Here is a 19,522-nt window from a genome sequence, read left to right as displayed (position 1 = left end):
TTGGTAACATGAACTTTTCTTTTTTTTTTTTAATATATATTTATTGATTTTTTACAGAGAGGAAGGGAGAGGGATAGAGAGCTAGAAACATCGATGAGAGAGAAACATCGATCAGTTGCCTCCTGCACACTCCCCACTGGGGATGTGCCCGCAACCAAGGTACATGCCCTTGACGGGAATCAAACCCTGGACCCTTCAGTCCGCAGGCCGACGCTCTATCCACTGAGCCAAACCGGTCAGGCGTAACATGAACTTTTCAAATTGTTTCTTTTCAGAAATCCTTTTCAGGCTAGGTGCAACACATGAAAGATGGCATTTCAATATATAGTGAATTCTAACAGGTGTTTATTAAAGGACAGTTGGACTCCTTAATTGTATGAATTGCCACCTTTGGAAGTGTAAAGAGGAATTAACATTAGTAAAAAGTTACATTAGTAGTAAAAAGCAGATGTTAATGTTTTTTGAAATTCATGGATTGGAGCAATAAATTGTGGCATTAGGTAGTATCTTATAGTGGAAAATTTAAAATGTGGACAAAATTACATCTCTAGAAACCAGATTTATAACTGGTATTGGGTCAGTTTCCTAATAGTTGGAATCACATTACACAAAGTATGCAAGTTGCTTGGTTGCTTTAGTTACAGAATTTTATGATAAGCCCAGAGTATTTGTACAGGTTACATATTAGAAACTTAGTGGATTTTTAACCTGGCCTGGGGTGTGGACTCTTGGGGAAGGTGAAGAAATTGTCAGTGTGGATAATTTAAAAAGTGGTTGTCTTGTACACAAGTGAGTGTGGTCTAATTCAGCAGGTTTTGAAAAGGTGTTTATCATGGGCCTAGAGCAGCTATTTTCAACCTGGGCCACAAGAATCTTGAAAACATGCAATACCTGACTATTTAGTTGTGGCACTGACCTCTTTTTCTATAGACTGTCAAATAATGACAACAACCACAACAACAATAGTTGTCCAGTTGAATCAATCAAAAGAATTCTTTTTTTTTGGTCAGATTATAAAAATAAAATATTTTTTTTGGTGTGCTGCAGAATTTTAGTAATTAGCTTATGTGTGCCACGAGATGAAAAAGATTGAAAATCACTGACCTGGAGAAATGGAACATTCCCTTTCTCGTCCCTTTAGGATATTTGAGAGCAATGGATTTTTGTAACTATTTCAAATTCTGATTTTCTTGCTTTGTGGGATAATTAAGAAATAGGTTACAAGTTTATGTGAGTGGCTACAATTCTTTGTTATAATTGTATTTATGCAATGATTGTTTTTTTTTTCTTATGGAAATGTTTTACCTGTGCCAGGGAAATTACCATCATCCTTCAAGGCCAGAAGTCAGGATACACTAGACAATCCCTGGCCTGTGCCAACAAAATATTCATGTTTGTGATGACTAAATTGGCACTTACAGGAGTTACAGATATAGTAGTTTGTTTGGAACACTGAAAGTTGGCACATAAATGGATGTTGTTGTCATCCCTGTGTTATGGAATTTTCTGCCCCAATTTAGCATTTGCAGTAATTTTGGTTATTTTTTATTACTTAAAAAAATGATAAAATTAATAATTTGTCCAGCATTGTGCTAGAACACTAAATGTTCTTAAGAAATTAAATTTGAAAGATTGATGATAAAGAATTGAATTTGTTCAGATTTTTTTCTATTATGTTTTTTGAAATGTATCTATGAAGAAACACCTAAGAAATTTTTATATGTGAAGCTTTATCTAATATCATCTGGCAGTGAATTCTGCAGTGAATTTTTTAGATAAATGAAGTGTACCCATTGAGGCATTTAGAATTTTAAAAATATTTACTGATTAGATGAAAATATTTCTAAAATGTATTATTTTTTAAAAATTCTATACTTCCTCATAATCTAGGTTTGTTTCTTTTCTTTTTTAAAATACTGGACATCATTCTGAACATCTGTCATTGATACTTATAGCCATAGATTACTCAAAACCATGTACTATGATACTATGTATTAGTTTCATATCTGTTCTTTCAAGGTTTTTTTTTGTTTGTTTTCTTACTCTGAGGCTATTATTTTTGATGCTTATTGTGCCTTGTTGCTGCCTGTTGTGAAATTTCTTGCCTCTTTTATTTTACTGAACTTGATCTGAAGCGGTCTAAGTAACCAGGTAAACAGGCTTGTTTGAATTTAAGAAGATATTTCTAAGTAAGGGTTTGATAGATTCTCCTTTGAGTGAAAGGTACAAGCTGTGTTGTATGGACTTTGTATTAACTATTCTGGCTTTCCATAGAGGCTTTTTTTTTTTTTTTTTAACTTCCTGGTTCTGGATAATTGATACTGCCAATACAACCTGGATAAATGTGGTTTTAAGTAGTAAATTGAAACTTAAGAAACTTCTCTGAACTTTGCTACATAGTAAATGAGCCTGCGCTTATTGTAAAATTAAGTCTTATTCTAATCTGTATGTGAGTCAGTGGCAAAGTACTGAGTCTTCTAATAGCTGTTTTGTTGTTAACTGAGATTAGTTCTCTAGATCTTGGAGATTTCATGTTGAACACCATACATGCATATAGTTCTCAGTTTATTTGGCCACTTTGTAATCACTTTAAATTTTTATTTTAAATTAGGACATATTTTAGAAATATGGAAATGTAACCCACCACCTAGATTTAGCAGTTATTTTTTAAAAAATATATATATTTTATTGGTTTTTTACAGAGAGGAAGGGAGAGGGATAGAGAGCTAGAAACATCGATGAGAGAGAAACATCGATCAGCTGCCTCCTGCACACTCCCTACTGGGGATTGTCCCCACAACCAAGGTACACATGCCCTTGGCCGGAATCGAACCTGGGACCCTTGAGTTCGCAGGCCAACGCTCTATCCACTGAGCCAAACCGGTTAGGGCAATTTAGCAGTTATTAATATTTGGCCCCATTTGCTTCAGATTGTGCATGATTTTGAAGGAGGGGGGAATAAAATGTCACAGATGCCACTAAAGCCCATTTCCATCTCTTCCACTCATACCCAGAGGTAACTTCTTTCTTCAGGTAGGTGAGTATTTCCCTATGTATAATTTAAAAGTGTTATTGTGTATGTAAGTAGCCACAGACAATAAATAGCAATGTTTTGTGTGTTTAACATTTTACATTAATGGTACTTATTATGACTTTCTGCAACTTGCTCTATCAATGTCTTTTTTATTAGAAAACTTGGCTCAACTTGTGCTTACTAATTATTTGCTCCTTATTGTCTTTAGAAATTATAGCCCTGTCCCACAAAGACAACAATTATTACAAAATTTTAATGATGAAATTGCTTGTTGTGCAAAGTGACTCAGGCTTCAGATTGACTGGTATTTGGAATTGTCACACTGAAGATTTCCTTTTACTAAAATCTCAGGATTTGGGCAACCAGAAAAAACTCTTGAGTCTTACTATAGCACATGTAAGGTATATTTCTGAATGATTGTAGTCAAGACTCATTCAGGGGGAAAAAATGTCTCAAATTGCTGTCTTCCTAGTTTATAGGACACTTCCATTGTAAAATTCTTACAAATTGTCAAGCTGCCTCTTCAGTAGAGCCGTTCCTTAGCTTTGGTTCAGTTGAAGTGCTATCTGTATGAGACTCCAAGATGACTTAAAACCCTGGGTTTGATACAAAGAATACTATTAGTAACACAATTTTATATGCTAACGTTAGCATTTTGCTCTCTTTTAAGTTTGAAAACTGAAAATCCTTTGCATTATTACCTGTATTTTTTAAAAATAGATTTTTATTGATTTCAGAGAAATGAAGGAAGAGGGAGAGAGAGAAACATCTGTGATGAGAGAGAATTGTCCCCCCCCCCCCCCCCCACACACACACACCGGGAATTAATCATGCAATCTGGGCATGTGCCCTCACTAGGAATTGAACCCTGACCTCCTGATTCATGAGTTGACTCTCAACCATTGAGCCACACCAGCCAGGCTATTACGTATTTTGATAGTGGAACATACAAGTCATATGCACTAACAGTTGATGTGAGTATGTGAGAAATCAAATATGGAATTATCAGGTCAGTGCTATTGTTGGAAAAGCATTAAAAAGAACAGTGTTCTAGTGTAGTAATCAACTACTTAAGCATATGCCTAAGTCTATATCAGTGGTTCTCAACCTTCCTAATGTCACCCTTTAATACAGTTCCTCATGTGTGGTGACCCCCAACCATAAAATTATTTTCATTGCTACTTCATAACTGTAGTTTTGCTACTGTTATGAATCGTAATGTAAATATCTGATATGCAGGATGTATTTTCATGTTACAAATTGAACATAATTAAAGCATAGTGATTAATCACAAAAACAATAAGTAATTATATATGTGTTTTCCAATGGTCTTAGGCGACCCCTGTGAAAGGGTCGTTCGACCCCCAAAAGGGTCGTGACCCACAGGTTGAGAACCGCTGCCCTAGATGGATATTTTAAATTACCTTCCTTGGGCAGTACATATATGCTGATATCCAAAGTGCTATATATATATATATATATATATATATATCACAGTACCTAGTTCTTAAATTTTATATCATTCTGATCAGGTGCTTTATAAACTGTTAGGTGAATGCTGTTAGATGATATTCAGAGTAACATCTTTATGATTGGAGCACATTTAATCTTGGTCTTTGTGTGTGTGCCTTAATATCTATTCAGTGATTACTATGTATCAGGCACTAAATGCTTCTACAAGCACTTTCTATGGATTATCCTGTTTTTTTAAGTGCATCTCTAATATGAGACAAATATACTGTCGGATTTTTTAAAATTGTGAGTTCAGTTTCATTATTAAGTATTTTTGTCCCTTTGTTTCTTTACTCCCATCCTTCCAAAAATGGCAGTATTCCTGGGGGAAAAAAAATTAGTAGCTGTTCAATAAGTAGCTTAATTCATTAGTATAAACAAGTGGGTTTTCTCTAATCATGAGAGGAATTGGAATGTACTTGTAACTGGATGTTGTGCACCGTGTCTTTCCAAAGTACACACTTTCCCTCAGAATGTTATAATAGTAGTGAGATAAATGGTATCATTTGGCATATGTAGTGTTGTACTGGTATCTTGACATTGGTAGATTAACTGCTTGGCTACTATTAAATTCACTGTAGATGTTGATGGATGAAAATATAGTTGCCTAGATAAAGATTAAGATGCATAACTAAACTCCTGTTATTATTTTGTTGGCATAAACTTCAAACTCTGGAAGGTTTTGATTCATTTTACCCTTTGGCGAACAGCCAGTAAGTGCTTCATTCCTCTGTTTCTGTATTTTTAAAAAATCATATTTATGAATAGGCAAAGATTTTGTTGTTGTTGTTCAAATGTAATGCTATAAGTGGCCAGTTGGGACATAAAAGTTTTAGTGCTGTTTAAATATATTCTGGTGAAATAATACTAAATTTAAAAAAATATGTTTATTAAATGACATTTTTTGTTTAGGAACAAGGAGATTTGATTTATGAGAAGGATTTTTTGTTTGTTTTTTTGTTAGTTTTTTTTGTTAATCCTCACTGGAGGATATTTTTTTTTCATTGATTTTTAGAGAGAGTGGCAGGGATAGGGGGAGAGACAGAAACATCGATGTGAGAGAGACACATAGTTGGCTGAGTCCCTTATGTGCTCCAACCTGGGATTGAACTTGCAACTTAGCTATGTGCTCTGACCAAAATAGAACCCGCCATATTTTTAGTATATGGAAGGATGCTCCAACTAACTGAGCCACCCAGCCAGGGTGAAGGATTTTTTTTTTTTTTTTTAATGAGCCAAAATATATAATGAGCCATATGTATTAGAGATTTTGACAGTCTGTTATAGGCTTGATAGCATACTATTTGTAATATAGGTCAGATAATTTTAGTTTAAAATTAATCATGTTTGCTCAGTCAGGGTGGCTCAGTGGTTGAGCGTCGACCCATGAACCAAGAGGTTACCCGTTCGATTCCTGGTTAAGGTACTGGTACATGCCTGGGTTGTAGCCTCGATCCCCAGTAGGGAGTATGCAGGAGGCAGCCGATCCATGTTTTTATCACTCTATTCTTCTCCCTTACCCTTTCTCTAAAATCAACAAAAACATATTTCAAAACAATCATGTTTATGTATGGTTTGTTAGTAAAATGATTACTGTTAGGTATAGCTTTTTAATACAGATATTATATTATTCCTGTTTCCTTACCTAGTTTTGTGGTCTATTCAGTGTTCTTCAGGGCACTATTGAGCTACATATAGGTTTTGCTTGGTCTACACTGTGTTTTTGAATTTTTGAATTAGTTGTCATCAAATTAAAAATTAAGAGATTATATATAAAATCTGAATTTGTGACTTTTTAAAAATTGGAAGATCTGTCAACACTAAGTCTGCTTTTCAGTTCAGCAATAATTAGTTGCCTCTAAGAAGTGGCTACTTCCCCCTCCTTTATGCAAAGCTTTCCTTTATGTGTACCTTTCATCTGACCTATTGCATTCACCTGCTTGGCTGGCCTCTGCAGGCATTTGTCATTTAGGGCATCTGTATTTTTGTTATTTTAGATTTAGACCATTCAAATGTCTGAAAATAAATATGAGATTTTGTTTAATGCAACAAATATATAAAAACAAGATTACAACCAAATTGAAAAATGGGAAAGGGCTACGAACAAGCAATTTGCAGAAGAAAAACTTAATGTCAGCCCTAGCTGGTTTGGCTCAGTGGATAGAGCTTTAGTCTGCAGACTGAAGGGTCCCAGGTTATATTCCAGTCAAGGGCACATGCCTGGGTTGTGCCCTCATCCCCAGTAGGGGGCGTGCAGGAGGCAGCCAATCAGTGGTTCTCTCTCATTATTATTATTATTTTTTTAAATATATTTTATTGATTTTTTTACAGAGAGGAAGGGAGAGAGATAGAGAGTTCGAAACATCGATCGGCTGCCTCCTGCACATCTCCTACTGGGGATATGCCCGCAACCCAGGTACATGCCCTTGACCGGAATCGAACCTGGGACCTTTCAGTCCGCAGGCCGACACTCTATCCACTGAGCCAAACCGGTTTCGGCTCTCTCTCATTATTGATGTTTATATCTCTCACCCTCTCCCTTTCTCTCTGAAATCAATAAAAAATATATATTAAAAAAAACTTAATGGCAAAAAAATGCTTAGTAACCAAGTTACTAGTAATCAGGGAAATTCTAATTAAAACAACAATGGAATCCATTTAATACTTATCAGATTGTCAATAATTTTAAAGTTTTTTTGGAGGATGCTGAAAGTGGGATTTCTTTATTCTTTGCTCCTGGGAGTGTCAGTTGCGACTGCTTTGAAGGATAATTTGGCAATTCTTGGTAAAAAAAAAAAATGTGTGCACAAGAAAACATGGATCAGATATTTATCTATCTATTTATTTATTTATTTATTTATTTTATTTTTTTTTAAAATATATTTTATTGATTTTTTACAGAGAGGAAGGGAGAGAGATAGTCAGAAACATCAATGAGAGAGAAACATCGATCAGCCACCTCCTGCACATCTCCTACTGGGGATGTGCCCACAACCCAGGCACATGCCCCCGACTGGAATCGAACCTGGGACCCTTCAGTCCGCAGGCCGATGCTCTATCCACTGAGCCAAACCGGTTTCGGCATCAAGATATTTATTATAGTACTATTTAAAATAACTATTACAGTACTAGAGGCCCAGTGCATGAATTTGTGCACAGGTGGGGTCCCTCGGCCTGGTGGGCAATGGGGACAATCAGGGCCAGTGGGGGGCCGTGGGAGGTTGGCCAGCTGGGGGGAGGGGCTGTGGGGCGGGAGGTTGGCCGGCTGCTCTGATCTGGGCTGATTGGGGCTGGCCTACTGGGGGGAGGGACCGTGAGAGGTTGGCCAGCTGGGAGGAGGGACCACAGGAGGTTGGCTGTGGGAACGCACTGACTGCCAGGGTGCAGTTCCTGTGTTGAGCATGTTCCCCCTGGTGGTCAGTGCGCATCATAGCAACCAGTTGACCAGTTCAGTCGTTCAGTCGAACTTCCCTAAGGAAGGAAATGGATAAATAACTGATTTATTTATTTATTTATTTATTTAAATATATGTATTTTATTGATTTTTTACAGAGAAGAAGGGAGAGGGATAGAGAGTTAGAAACATCGATGAGAGAGAAACATCAACCAGCTGCCTCCCGCACACCCGCCACTGGAGATGTGCCTGCAACCAAGGTACATGCCCTTGACCTGAATCGAACCTGGGACCTTTCAGTCCGCAGGCCGATGCTCTATCCACTGAGCCAAACCGGTTAGGGCTGATTTATTTATAAAGTGGAATACTATGCAGGAGTTAAAATGAATGGATTAGATATAAATTTATCAGCATTTACTCATCTCAGAAACAATGTTAAGTGAAAAAAACAGGTTGTGCCCTAGCCAGTTTGGCTCAGAGGATAGAGCATCAGCCTGTGGACTGAATGGTCCCAGGTTCGATTCTGGTCAAGGGCACACATGCCTGGGTTGCTGGCTTGATCCCCAGTGCGGGGTGTGCAGGAGGCAGCCTATAGGTGATTCCCTCTCATCAATGATGTTTCTATCTTTCTCTCCTTCTGCCTTCCTCTCTGAAATCAATAACAATATATATAAAAAAAGAAAAAAAAGGTTGAATAAAATTATATATACACAATTTGATAGCATTTATATAAAATTAAAAACTGCTGATTTTTATACATGTAGTGGTCTCAGGATAGTGGTTAAGAGGGAATGAGGAAGAGAGGAAAGGGCTTTTATTATTTCTATATTTCATTTCTTTTTTGGATCTGAAGCAAGTGAGACAAAGCCCAAAATAAAACTTTATTTAGTCTTGGTGGAGCGTCATTAATGTCTATTATATCCAAAATGTTTCTTTGGGAAAATAAAAATTTAAAGAGTGTTTTATGAAGTTCTGACATAGTTTATGATACTAGCTTTCTTCCTCCGTCCTTATAAAAGGTCTCATGATGGGTTTCAAGGGTTATATAACACAGAATTAATTGCAACATATAAGAAATGTTTTCTAATTAAAAAAAATTTTTAAATTTAAGAAGATTAATTAAGTTAGCTAACTGGTCAGATGTTTAAATTCTGTGAAATACTTATATATTTGTTATTGCTTTTAATATAATATGAATTGCTTTGGATTCCTTAAAACTAGTCATTTATTTCTATCATTGATGCATAAATAGTTTAAGTTTTAGTGAGTCTGGGTTTCAGAAAGTATGCCTCTTCCTAATTGGTTTGGCTCAGTGGATAGAGCATCAGCCAGCAGACTGAAAGGTCCCAGGTTCAATTCTGATCAAGGGCACATGCCCGGGTTCCGGGCTCCATCCCCAGTAGGGGGTGTGCAGGAGGCAGCCAATCAGTGATTCTCATTATTGATGTTTCTATCTCTTTCTCCCTCTCTTCTCTGAAATCAATAAACATATATTTTTAAAAAATTAAAAGTTTGCAACATATTGTAGGCCAAGCTGAAGATAAAAATATTAATCAAGCTATTTCTGACAATGCTGGTTTTTCTTTCCCCTTAGGTGAGGCAGGCAACCAATCAGATTGTGATGAATTGTGCTGATATTGACATTATTACAGCTTCATATGTACCAGAGGGAGATGAAGGTAAGAGCTGTTTTTCATTTTAATTTGCTGTTCCTATTTGTGTGCGTATGATATGTACAGAGTGGGACAAAAGTAGGTATTTATAGTTGAGTACATGAAAGAGTTTATTCTTGTGTTCTTTATTAATTACTAGAGGCCGGGTACACGGATTTGTGCACATTGAAAGGAAATTAATTAGAAGGTGGCCGGTGGGGCGGGACTGGGCGAGACGGGCTGGACACACCCTGGATCCAACCTCCCACGGTCCCTCCCTGGCCAGCCACACCTGGGGTGGCGCTGGGGCTCGAAGGGCATCTGCGGAATGAGCAGGGTCCCTCCAGCAGGTGGGGTCCCTTGGCCTGGCCTGCAGGGATTGGCGGAAACCGGCAGTCCAACATCCCCCAAGGGGTCCTGGAGTGCGAGAGGGCATGCTGCAAAGTTGCTGTCTGCCCCCTGGTAGTCAGTGTACATCATACCTACCGGCCAGTTGTCCGGTCGGCCAGTCGCTTAGCCTTTTATATATATAGATTGTTTATTTTTTATACAAACAACTATAAACCTACTTTTGCCTAGCCCGGTATTTGTGTGTGCTTTTGTGTGCATGTGTAAATATACATTATGTTAAGCTATCCGCTTTACTTTAGAAATAGGAAAATTCTTAAGATATTCATGGGAAATATTTGAATAGTGTAATCTGACTGTACTATGAGATAACAGAAATGTCACAATTTTAATTCTACTTCAGACATTAACTTATTTTGTGACTCTGATAAATCACTTTAAATCAAAATGAATATAATACCATGCTTAAAAAACTGAAGAGTTATTTTAAAAATTAAGCAATTTGAACATGAAAGGTTCATCAAGTGGGCTTAGTTCATATGTGGTTTTCCTAAAAGTGTTTTTCCTCTTGAACTATAGATTAAAATTGAGAGAAGTCTTACTCATAACAGAGAAAAACTTTTGCTTTATGAAATCAAATATGAAGGTTAGAAGCTAAATGATGGACTTACAGGGGAATAATAGATTAAAAGAAACTTGGCATAGAATGTGCAGAAATTCAATGAACATCTTTAAAATGAGAACTATTTTAATCTTGTAATTACAATAAAGAGTAAATTTAGTAATCAGTTTTGGCATGAACTTATTTCTACATAAGCTGCATATTTTAAAGTTATCCAGTTTGGCATAAACTCAAAGGTATGTTAATATTGGAGCTGAATTGCTTTTAATTTTTACTTCACCTTGACATTCCTTGTCAAAATGATTGGTTAGTTTCTACTACTCTAAGACTTCCTCTTAGAAAGTCTTTTCATTTGGAATAAAATAAGTTAGAAATTTGACCTTTTAATTTACATTTTGCATTGCTGGTTTCCCTCTCCTTTACATTATACTGAAAAGAAGCATAAAAGTAACATTTTAAGGCTTGGCAATATATATATATATATATATATATATATATATATATATATATATATACACATACATATACACACATATATATTTACATATATTTATATATACATATTTTAAATAATTTAGAAACACACCAAGTTAATCATTTTCCTATATATATATATATTTATTTATTTTATAGATTTCAGAGAGGAAGGGAGAGGGACAGAGAGATAGAAACATCAATGATGAGAGAGAATCATTGATCAGCTGCCTCCTGCATGCCCCATACTGGGGATTGAGCCCACAACCTGGGCATGTGCCCTGACTGGGAATCAAACTGTGACCTCCTGGTTCATAGGTCAACGCTCAACCACTGAGCCACACCAGCCGGGCTTGCCAATATTTATTTCATGAATTTTTCTTAAATTATCTTATACATAGAAAGACAAAAGTATGTAGCAGTTGAGCATATTATTGCCAAGAAATACTTATGTTCAATTGATTGTAAATTAAATCAAACTGCTGTGATTTTAAGTTAGAGGAACAGTTCCTTCAAATGGACTTTGGCCCTGACTGGTTTGGCTCAGTGGATAGAGCGTCAGCCTATGGACTCAAGGGACCCAGGTTCAATTCTGGTCAAGGGCATGTACCTTGGTTGCGGGCACATACCCAGTAGGGAGTGTGCAGGAGGCAGCTGATTGATGTTTCTCTCTCATCGATGTTTCTAACTCTCTATCCCTCTCCCTTCCTCTCTGTAAAAAATTAATAAAAAATATATTTTAAAAAAATGGACTTTGAATGCATGCCTACTTTAAAATGTTGTTTGGTGAATGGAAGAGAGATTATTTAATTTCTTAACTGAAGAAAAAAGGAAGCACATTAGCCAAGAATATCAAGGCAAGCTTTCTTTGTTGTAGGTAGAGAAGATTTAAATTCAATGTAGGGTTTTAAAATGGTGTCCAGTATATTTAGGTAGAGATAGTAAAAGAAATATGCACCATTCAATTGGCATGGCTTCAGCTCAGGTTTTTGTTTTTTTTAATATATTTTTATTGATTTCAGAGAGGAAGGGAGAGGGACAGAAAGATAGAAACATCGATGATGAGAGAGAATCATTGATCAGTTGCCTCCTGCATGCCCCTCACTGGGGATCGGACCTACAACCCGGGTATGTGCCCTTGACCAAAATCGAACCCGGGACCCTTCAGGCCGCAGGCCAACGCTCTGTCCACTGAGCCAAACCAGCTAGGCCTCAGGTTTGTTTTTTATCTTCCTCTACTAAATTGTCAGGTAAGAATCCGAGAACTTAAATGTTTTGAAAATGTATAACTGCATGGCGCCAAACTCATAATGACCTGAACCTCAAGGAAGTAGTGTTAATGTTCTCAGTAAGAGGGTCAGGAAAGAAATGAAAATTTAGAGGAAGTGAAGAGGATTTGGAGAGAATTCATATAAAATAATTAATTTTTTTAGATACATAAAATATTTTCTTTAGAACTAGCTAAGGTACATTTCTCCTATAGCAACAGAAAATCCTGGAGTTGTGTGTAAACCCATTTTATTTTGGAGTATAAGAGAATGAGAAGTTGTATGAATTTGGCACTTTAGGGTTTCAGTCAGAAACAAAGAGATTTGGCCTTTCATTCATATATATCTGAGATCTTTCTTTGTAATAATATATATATCTTATATAGCTTAATTTTGCCCTTGGACATAGTAGCTTTTTTTTTTTTTTTTTTTTAATCCTCACCCAAGGGTATTTTTTCCACTGATTTTCAGAGAGTGGAATGGAGGCTGGGAGGGGAGGGTAGAGAGAAAGAAAAACATCAATGTGAGAGAGACAAATAGATTGGTTGCCTCCCACATGTGCCCCAATGGGGGTGTCGAACCTGCAACCCAGGTGCATGCCCTTGACTGGGAATCGGACCCGAGACCTTTTGCTATGCAGGTCAACACTCTAACCACTGGCTATGCCAGCCAGGGCAACATTTTTTATTTTTACCTATTAATACTGTTGGGTGCCTTCTGCAAGACCGATTTACATATTTGTAGCCACCAAATCTTGGCGCTTTAAGGCAAAATTAGAAAGTTATTTGAAGGCATTGGCATGTGTTTCTTTAAACTAAGGCACTGCCTTTTATAAAACAGAACTAATTTATTTTAAAATCTATCTGAGATCTTACTTTGTAATAATTTAAAAATGAGAAATCAGTAAGAAAAACGGCTGAAAACTGTTTTTTTACTGTTCTGCACTTCAAGGGTTGGTGAAATCACTAGCACTTAAGCCAGTGCAAGGAGTGCACCTCCCTACACAGTGCAGGGATTAGTATTGTCATCAGCTTCTGCAAAAGGAATACGAAACTTTTGAGTGCCTGAACTCAGGTCCTGACAGGTAAAGAATCTTTTAATTTATCATTAATACATGGCTTGGGCATAGCCACATAGAAAATGATTGCTTAAAAGATTTGTATCAATGTTTCCCTCACTATACTCTGCCAGGTATATGTTTGTAAGAAAAAAACTTTTTCATCAGTGACATAATATTTCATATAAGATTATAATATGTAGTTTCAGATCCACCAGCATCACTTTGATTTATCCATATAAGGCATGCAAACTTTAGTATGTTTATTCTTCAAGTATGATTGTAGTTTTTAGTGTGTGCATATGTACATGTATGTGTTTAATAAAAGGATAAAACAGCTTAGTCAGAAGAAATATTGCCAAACATGAATAATTTCAAACTATTAACTTGAAAAAAAGGAAAGGTTCCTGACACTTGATCATCAGCTTTTGTTTAGCTATTAGTAATAAATATTCTGTCATATAATTATGTGTGCATTAATAATAACATTAATAAACCACCATCTCTTTTGCAATAAAGTTGCTGTATCATTCTGAAAATACATATTCACCTAGTTAAGCACTAACCCTCAAATCAGGAAGCTTGAAAGAGAAGAGAAAATTTCTAATACAAATGTATTGAAATATATAGAATTTCATACAGAAATTTTATGTAAAGGAAATCCAAGTATAACTTAAAAAAATATATATATTTTATTGAATTCAGAGAGGAAGGAAGAGGGAGAGAGAGATAGAAACATCAATGATGAGAGAGAACCATTGATCAGCTGCCTCCTACATGCCCCTCACTGGGGATCAAGACTGCAACTCGGGTATGTTCCCTGCTGGAATTGAACCCGGGACCCTTCAGTCCAGAGGCCAACACTCTATCCTTTAAGCCAAACTGGCTAGGGCTCCAAGTATAACTTTAATAATAAAAATAATGATATATGGTAGGGGCCTCAAACCAAAGTTACCCTTGGGGTTAAGCAAATAACAAAATTGAATGAATTGGGCTGGATGTAGGAAAGTAAGAATGTTGGGACAGAAGCTGGAGAGTACGTATCTCATATAAATACATTCAACTTTTTAAAAAATATATTTTTATTGATTTCAGAGATGAAGGGAGAGGGAGAGAGAGAAACATCAATTGATGAGAGAGAATCATTGATTGGCTGCCTCCTGCACGCCCCACACTGGGGATCAAGCCTGCAACCTGGGCATATGCCTTGACTGGGAATTGAACCATGACCTCCTGGTTCATAGGTTGACGCTCAACCACTGAGCCACTGCAGCTGGGCTCTCTTTCACTTTCGAAGGATAATTTTGAAGGGTACAGAATTCTAGATTAGTGTTTTTTCTTTCTCAACACTTTAAATATTTCACTCCACTCTCTTCTTGCTAGCATAATTTCTAAAAGAGAAGTCTAATGTAATTCTTATCTTGCTTTTCTATTGGTAAGGTGCTTTTTCCTCTAGCTTCTTTCAAGATTTTTTTTCTTTATCATTGACTTCCTAATGTTTGGATATGATATGCCTAGGTGTTTTGTTTGTTTGTTTGTTTGTTTTCTTACATTTATCCTGTTTGGTCTTTTCTGAGCTTCCTGTAGTTGTAGTTTGTTGTCTGACGTTAATTTGAGGAAATTGTCAGTCATTAGTGCTTCTGTCCCTTTATCTCTTTCTTCTTCTGGTATTCCCATTGTGGGTATGCTTTATCTTTTGTAGTTTTCCCATTATTCTTGGTTATTTTTTCCCCGGTCTTTTTTTCCTCTTTGTTTTTCAGTTTTGGAAATTTCTGTAATCATGTCCTGAAGCTCAAATTCTTCCCTCAGCTGTGTCCAGTCTAATAATGAGCTCCTCAAAGGCATTCTTCATTTCTATTACAGTATTTTTTATCTCTACCATTTAAAAAAATATATGGTGTGTTGTGTGTTTCTTTTTGTTTTTTTTATTGATTTCATAGAGAGGAAGAGAGAGGGAGTGAGAGATAAAAACATTGATTGGCTACCTCCCTCATGCCCCTTACTGGGGCATGTGCCTTGACCAGGAATCAAACCAGTGACCTTCTAGTGCATGGAATGATGCTCAATCAACTGAGCCACACTGGCTGCACTCTGCCATTCTTTTTTATTCTTTCTTAGAATTTCCATCGTTTTGTTTATATTATTTACCAGTTCTTGAATTATATCTTTTTTTCATTAAAGCCCTTAGCATATTGATCCTATTCCTGCCATATCTGAATCTGGTTAAAATTTCTATCCTATATAATAAAGAGCTAATATGCAAATGGTCATCACGCCCTCATGTGGTAACGGCTCAGACATTGGGGAGAGAGGAATGGGGACCAGCCAAGCACAAATGAGCTTGCGAGAGAGGAATGGGGACCAGCCAGGCTGCGGCCCAGGAGAGGGACAAGCTGCCCGCCCATGATCCCCTGTGGCCCGGGTGCCTGTGGCCGGCCAGAGGGAGGGTAGCCCAGGTCCTGGGTGCCTGCAACTGGCTAGAGGAGGGAATCCTGGGTCCCAGGTATGGGGCGAGGCAGAGGCAGTTAGGGGTGATCAGGCCGGTAGGGGAGCAATTAGGGGCAATCAGGCAGGCAGGCAGAGGTGGTTAGGGGCAATCAGGCAGGCAGGCAGGCAAGCGGTTAGAAGCCAGCGGTCCCAGATTGTGAGAGGCAGTCGGACATCCCCCGAGGGGTTCCAGATTGGAGAGGGTGCAGGCTGGGCTGAGGGGCCCCCTCCCATCCCCCGTGCATGAATTTCGTGCACCGGGCCACTAGTATGATATAAAAGGTCCAAATTCATTTTTTTGCATGTGTATATTCAGTTTTCTCAACACTGTTTTTCCCCCATTGAATGGTCTTAGCACCCTCATTGAAAATCATTTGACCATATATGGAAGAGTTCATTTTGGGGCTCTCTGTTCTACTCCATTGGTCTGTATCTGTCTTTATGCTAGTACTATACTTTCCCTCCCTCCCTCCCTCCCTCCCTCCCTCCCTCCCTCCCTCCCTCCCTCTCATTACTATAGCTGTGTAATCAGGAAATGTGAGACTTCAACTTTGTTCTTTTTTCAAGATTGTTTTGGCTCTTTGGGGTCCTTTGAGATTCCATATGAATTTTTGGATGGATTTTTAAATTTCTACAAAAAACACTGTTGGGCTTCTGAGAGGGACTGCATTGAATCTGTAGATCACTTTGGATATTATGGACACCTTAACAATATTAAGTCTTCTAAGTCCATGAATGGAAGATGTCCTTCCATTTATTTGTATCTTTTTAAAAAATCCTCACTGAGGATATGTTTTTATTGATTTTTAGAGGGGAGTTATGTTTTTATTGATTTTTAGAGGGGGGTTGGGGAGAGAGAGAGAAACATTGATCTGTTGCCTCCTGTACGTGCCCTGACTGGAAATCAAACCTACAACCTTTGGTGTACGATGCAGTGCTCCAACCAATGGAGCCACCAGTCCAGGGCAATTTGTATCCTTTAATTTCTCTCAGCAGTGTTTTGTAATTTTCAGTGTGTAGGTCTTTCACTTCCTTGATTAAATTTGTTCTTAAGTATTATATCTTTTTTATACTATTGGAATGGTTTTGTTAAATTCCTTTGAGATTGTTCATCATTAGTGTATAGAAATGCAGCTGATTTTTTTTAAATGGTGATTTTGTATTCTATAACTTTGCTGAGTTTGTTTATTAACTCTTATAGTTGTTTGGTTTTTTGTTGTTTTGTTTTTATTTTGTGGAACTTTTTAGGATTTTCTACATATAAGATTATTTTGTCTGTGAACAGAGATATTTTTTCCTTTTCAGTTTGGATGTCTTTTATTTCCTTTTCTTGCTTAATTAGTCTGGCTATAGAACCTCTAGTACTATATTGAGTAGAATTGACAAAAACAGGCATTCTTATCTTGTTCTGGATCATAGGGGAAAAGCTTTCAGTGTTTCACTAAGTGAGATCATCTTGATCCAGTTAAGTTTGCTTTTTTCCTGTCAATTTGCTCTTATTGCTGGTTTGTAGCCCTGTCAGGAATCTTTACTAAGGTTTTCCCTTACTTTTTAGGCCCTGAAATCTAATTTTTAGTTCCATACCATTATAAAACTGCTTAAATCTAGCAGATGTCTTGAGGGGAAATTGAGTGAAGAATATTAAACTTTATCTGTTATTCCACTTTTCTGAGATCTTGGCCTTGAATTCTGGCTGCTTTGGTAGTCCTTAATTCCAGTTTTTCTCTCCTCAGCCCAGTAAGACTGCTGTAAACTTTATGACTCTTCTTTCTTTATTGGCCTCTATGTTCTACTTAGAAGTCAATAAATACATTCAACAAATGAATAAAGAGCCTGTGAATATAGAGCGAATTTTTGTGTGATTCGCAAACACTTAAAACATTTTGACCCTGTTTTTATAGCTTTTCTGACACCAGCTAAGCTGTCACAGCCAAAGCGAAAGTCTATGCATCATTTTATTTTTTTTAATTTTTTTATTTTTAATATATTTTATTGATTTTTTACAGAGAGGAAGGGAGAGAGATAGAGAGTTAGAAACATCGATGAGAGAGAAACACCGATCAGCTGCCTCCTGCACATCTCCTACTGGGGATGTGCCTGCAACCCAGGTACATGCCCTTGACCGGAATCGAACCTGGGACCTTTCAGTCCGCAAGCCGACGCTCTATCCACTGAGCCAAACCGGTTTCGGCTATGCATCATTTTAAAATGTGAAACATATTCATTATGAGAACTATAGCAAGTGATATTTCTTGCAGCTACTTGTAGGTTCAAAGGTTATTGGCCTTAATCCATATACAAATTATCATTAGCAAATATTAAGATGATCTTAAGATTGCTATTAAAGTTTAAAATACTTTTGTAAACATTGCACAGAAATAACTTTTAAAATGTGAACAATTGCCCCGACTGGTTTGGCTCAGTGGATAGAGCATTGGCCTGCAGACTGAAGGGTCCCAGGTTCGATTCTGGTCAAGGGCATGTACCTTGGTTACGGGTACATCCCCAGTAGGAGGTGTGCAGGAGGGAGCTGATTGATGTTTCTCTCTCATCGATGTTTCTAACTCTCTATCCCTTGTCCTTCCTCTCTGTAAAAACCAATAAAATATATTTAAAAAATGCGAACAATTATAAAACAATTATAGGTTATCATCATTAAATTATATTTAATATATTGTTTTGCTTATATTTTAAAATTATAAAAGAAATACATACATGTTGTAATAAAATAAAACAATATAGAATATAAGATGTGAAAGTCCTCTTCTTTCTTTTCTTTATTGTATCACCTACTCCTCCACTTCTAGAAGTAACCATATTAATAATTTTATAGGAATTCTTTTATACACACAATCTTTTCTTTAATTACAGAAGTGAGATTATAATATATATAATGTTTTCAACTTGCTTTTTTAACTTAATCTGGTGTACATCTTTTAAGGAAGTATATGTAGATATGTCTCATAAAAGCCTAGTAATCCTTTGTATAGATATATCATTTTACTAAGCCATTTCTTAATATTACACATCTTGGTTATCCCTCACTTTTTTGGCAATTATAAACAGTACATAGGACATCTTTTGTGCACCAGTGAGAGTGGTATACCTATAAGTTGTGTCAAAAGTAACCCCCCCAATGAAATTTGGCAAAATTCATGTATTTTCCATTATGAAATTGTTTAGGTTTCTGCCTATGTTTTAATTTAGTTGCTGTTGTGTGTTTTTTTTTTATCATTGAGTTGTAGAAGTGTTTATGTATCTCTGGATACAAGTTCTTTGTCATATAGATGACAAAAAAAAATACATGCACATGATTTGCCTATTCATTTTCTTAACAGTGTATTTTAATAATCACAAGTTTTAAATATTAATTAAATCTGATCTATCAAATTTTTTCTTTAATGGTGAGTGCTTTTTTTTGTTGTCTCTAACAAATAATTGTCAACTTCAAACAGACTGAGCCTTTCATGCTGAATATTTTGGGACTCTATTAGAGGCTTTGATCTCTCATTACTCTGGCTGATGTGTGAAGAAGAATAGACTATAAGGCAGCAAGAATAGAAACAGTTAGGATGCTATTGTGTAGTGGTCTAGGAGAGAAATAATGGTATATTGGACTGGGGCTGTAGTGGTGGAGGCATTAAATAGTCTGGGCTTAAAGTTATAGGCTATTG

The 19,522-nt window shown here is 36.7% G+C and overlaps 1 protein-coding gene across 3 annotated transcripts in view; it reads left to right on the top strand.

Annotated features, from left to right (window-relative positions):
* The window catches only part of NPEPPS (aminopeptidase puromycin sensitive), a 68,280-nt gene that overhangs the window by 2,330 nt on the left and 46,428 nt on the right, over nt 1-19,522 (top strand). For all 3 annotated transcript variants that reach the window (XM_059670781.1, XM_059670782.1, XM_059670783.1), the window contains exon 2: nt 9,535-9,619. In XM_059670781.1, the coding sequence (XP_059526764.1) occupies nt 9,535-9,619 (85 nt within the window). The remainder of the gene's footprint in view (nt 1-9,534; nt 9,620-19,522) is intronic.

The sequence above is a fragment of the Myotis daubentonii genome, chromosome 16 (assembly GCF_963259705.1).
Source record: "Myotis daubentonii chromosome 16, mMyoDau2.1, whole genome shotgun sequence".
Classification (NCBI taxonomy): domain Eukaryota; kingdom Metazoa; phylum Chordata; class Mammalia; order Chiroptera; family Vespertilionidae; genus Myotis; species Myotis daubentonii.
Note: the sequence above shows the minus strand (reverse complement) of the source record. Positions and strands in the feature narration are given on the sequence as shown.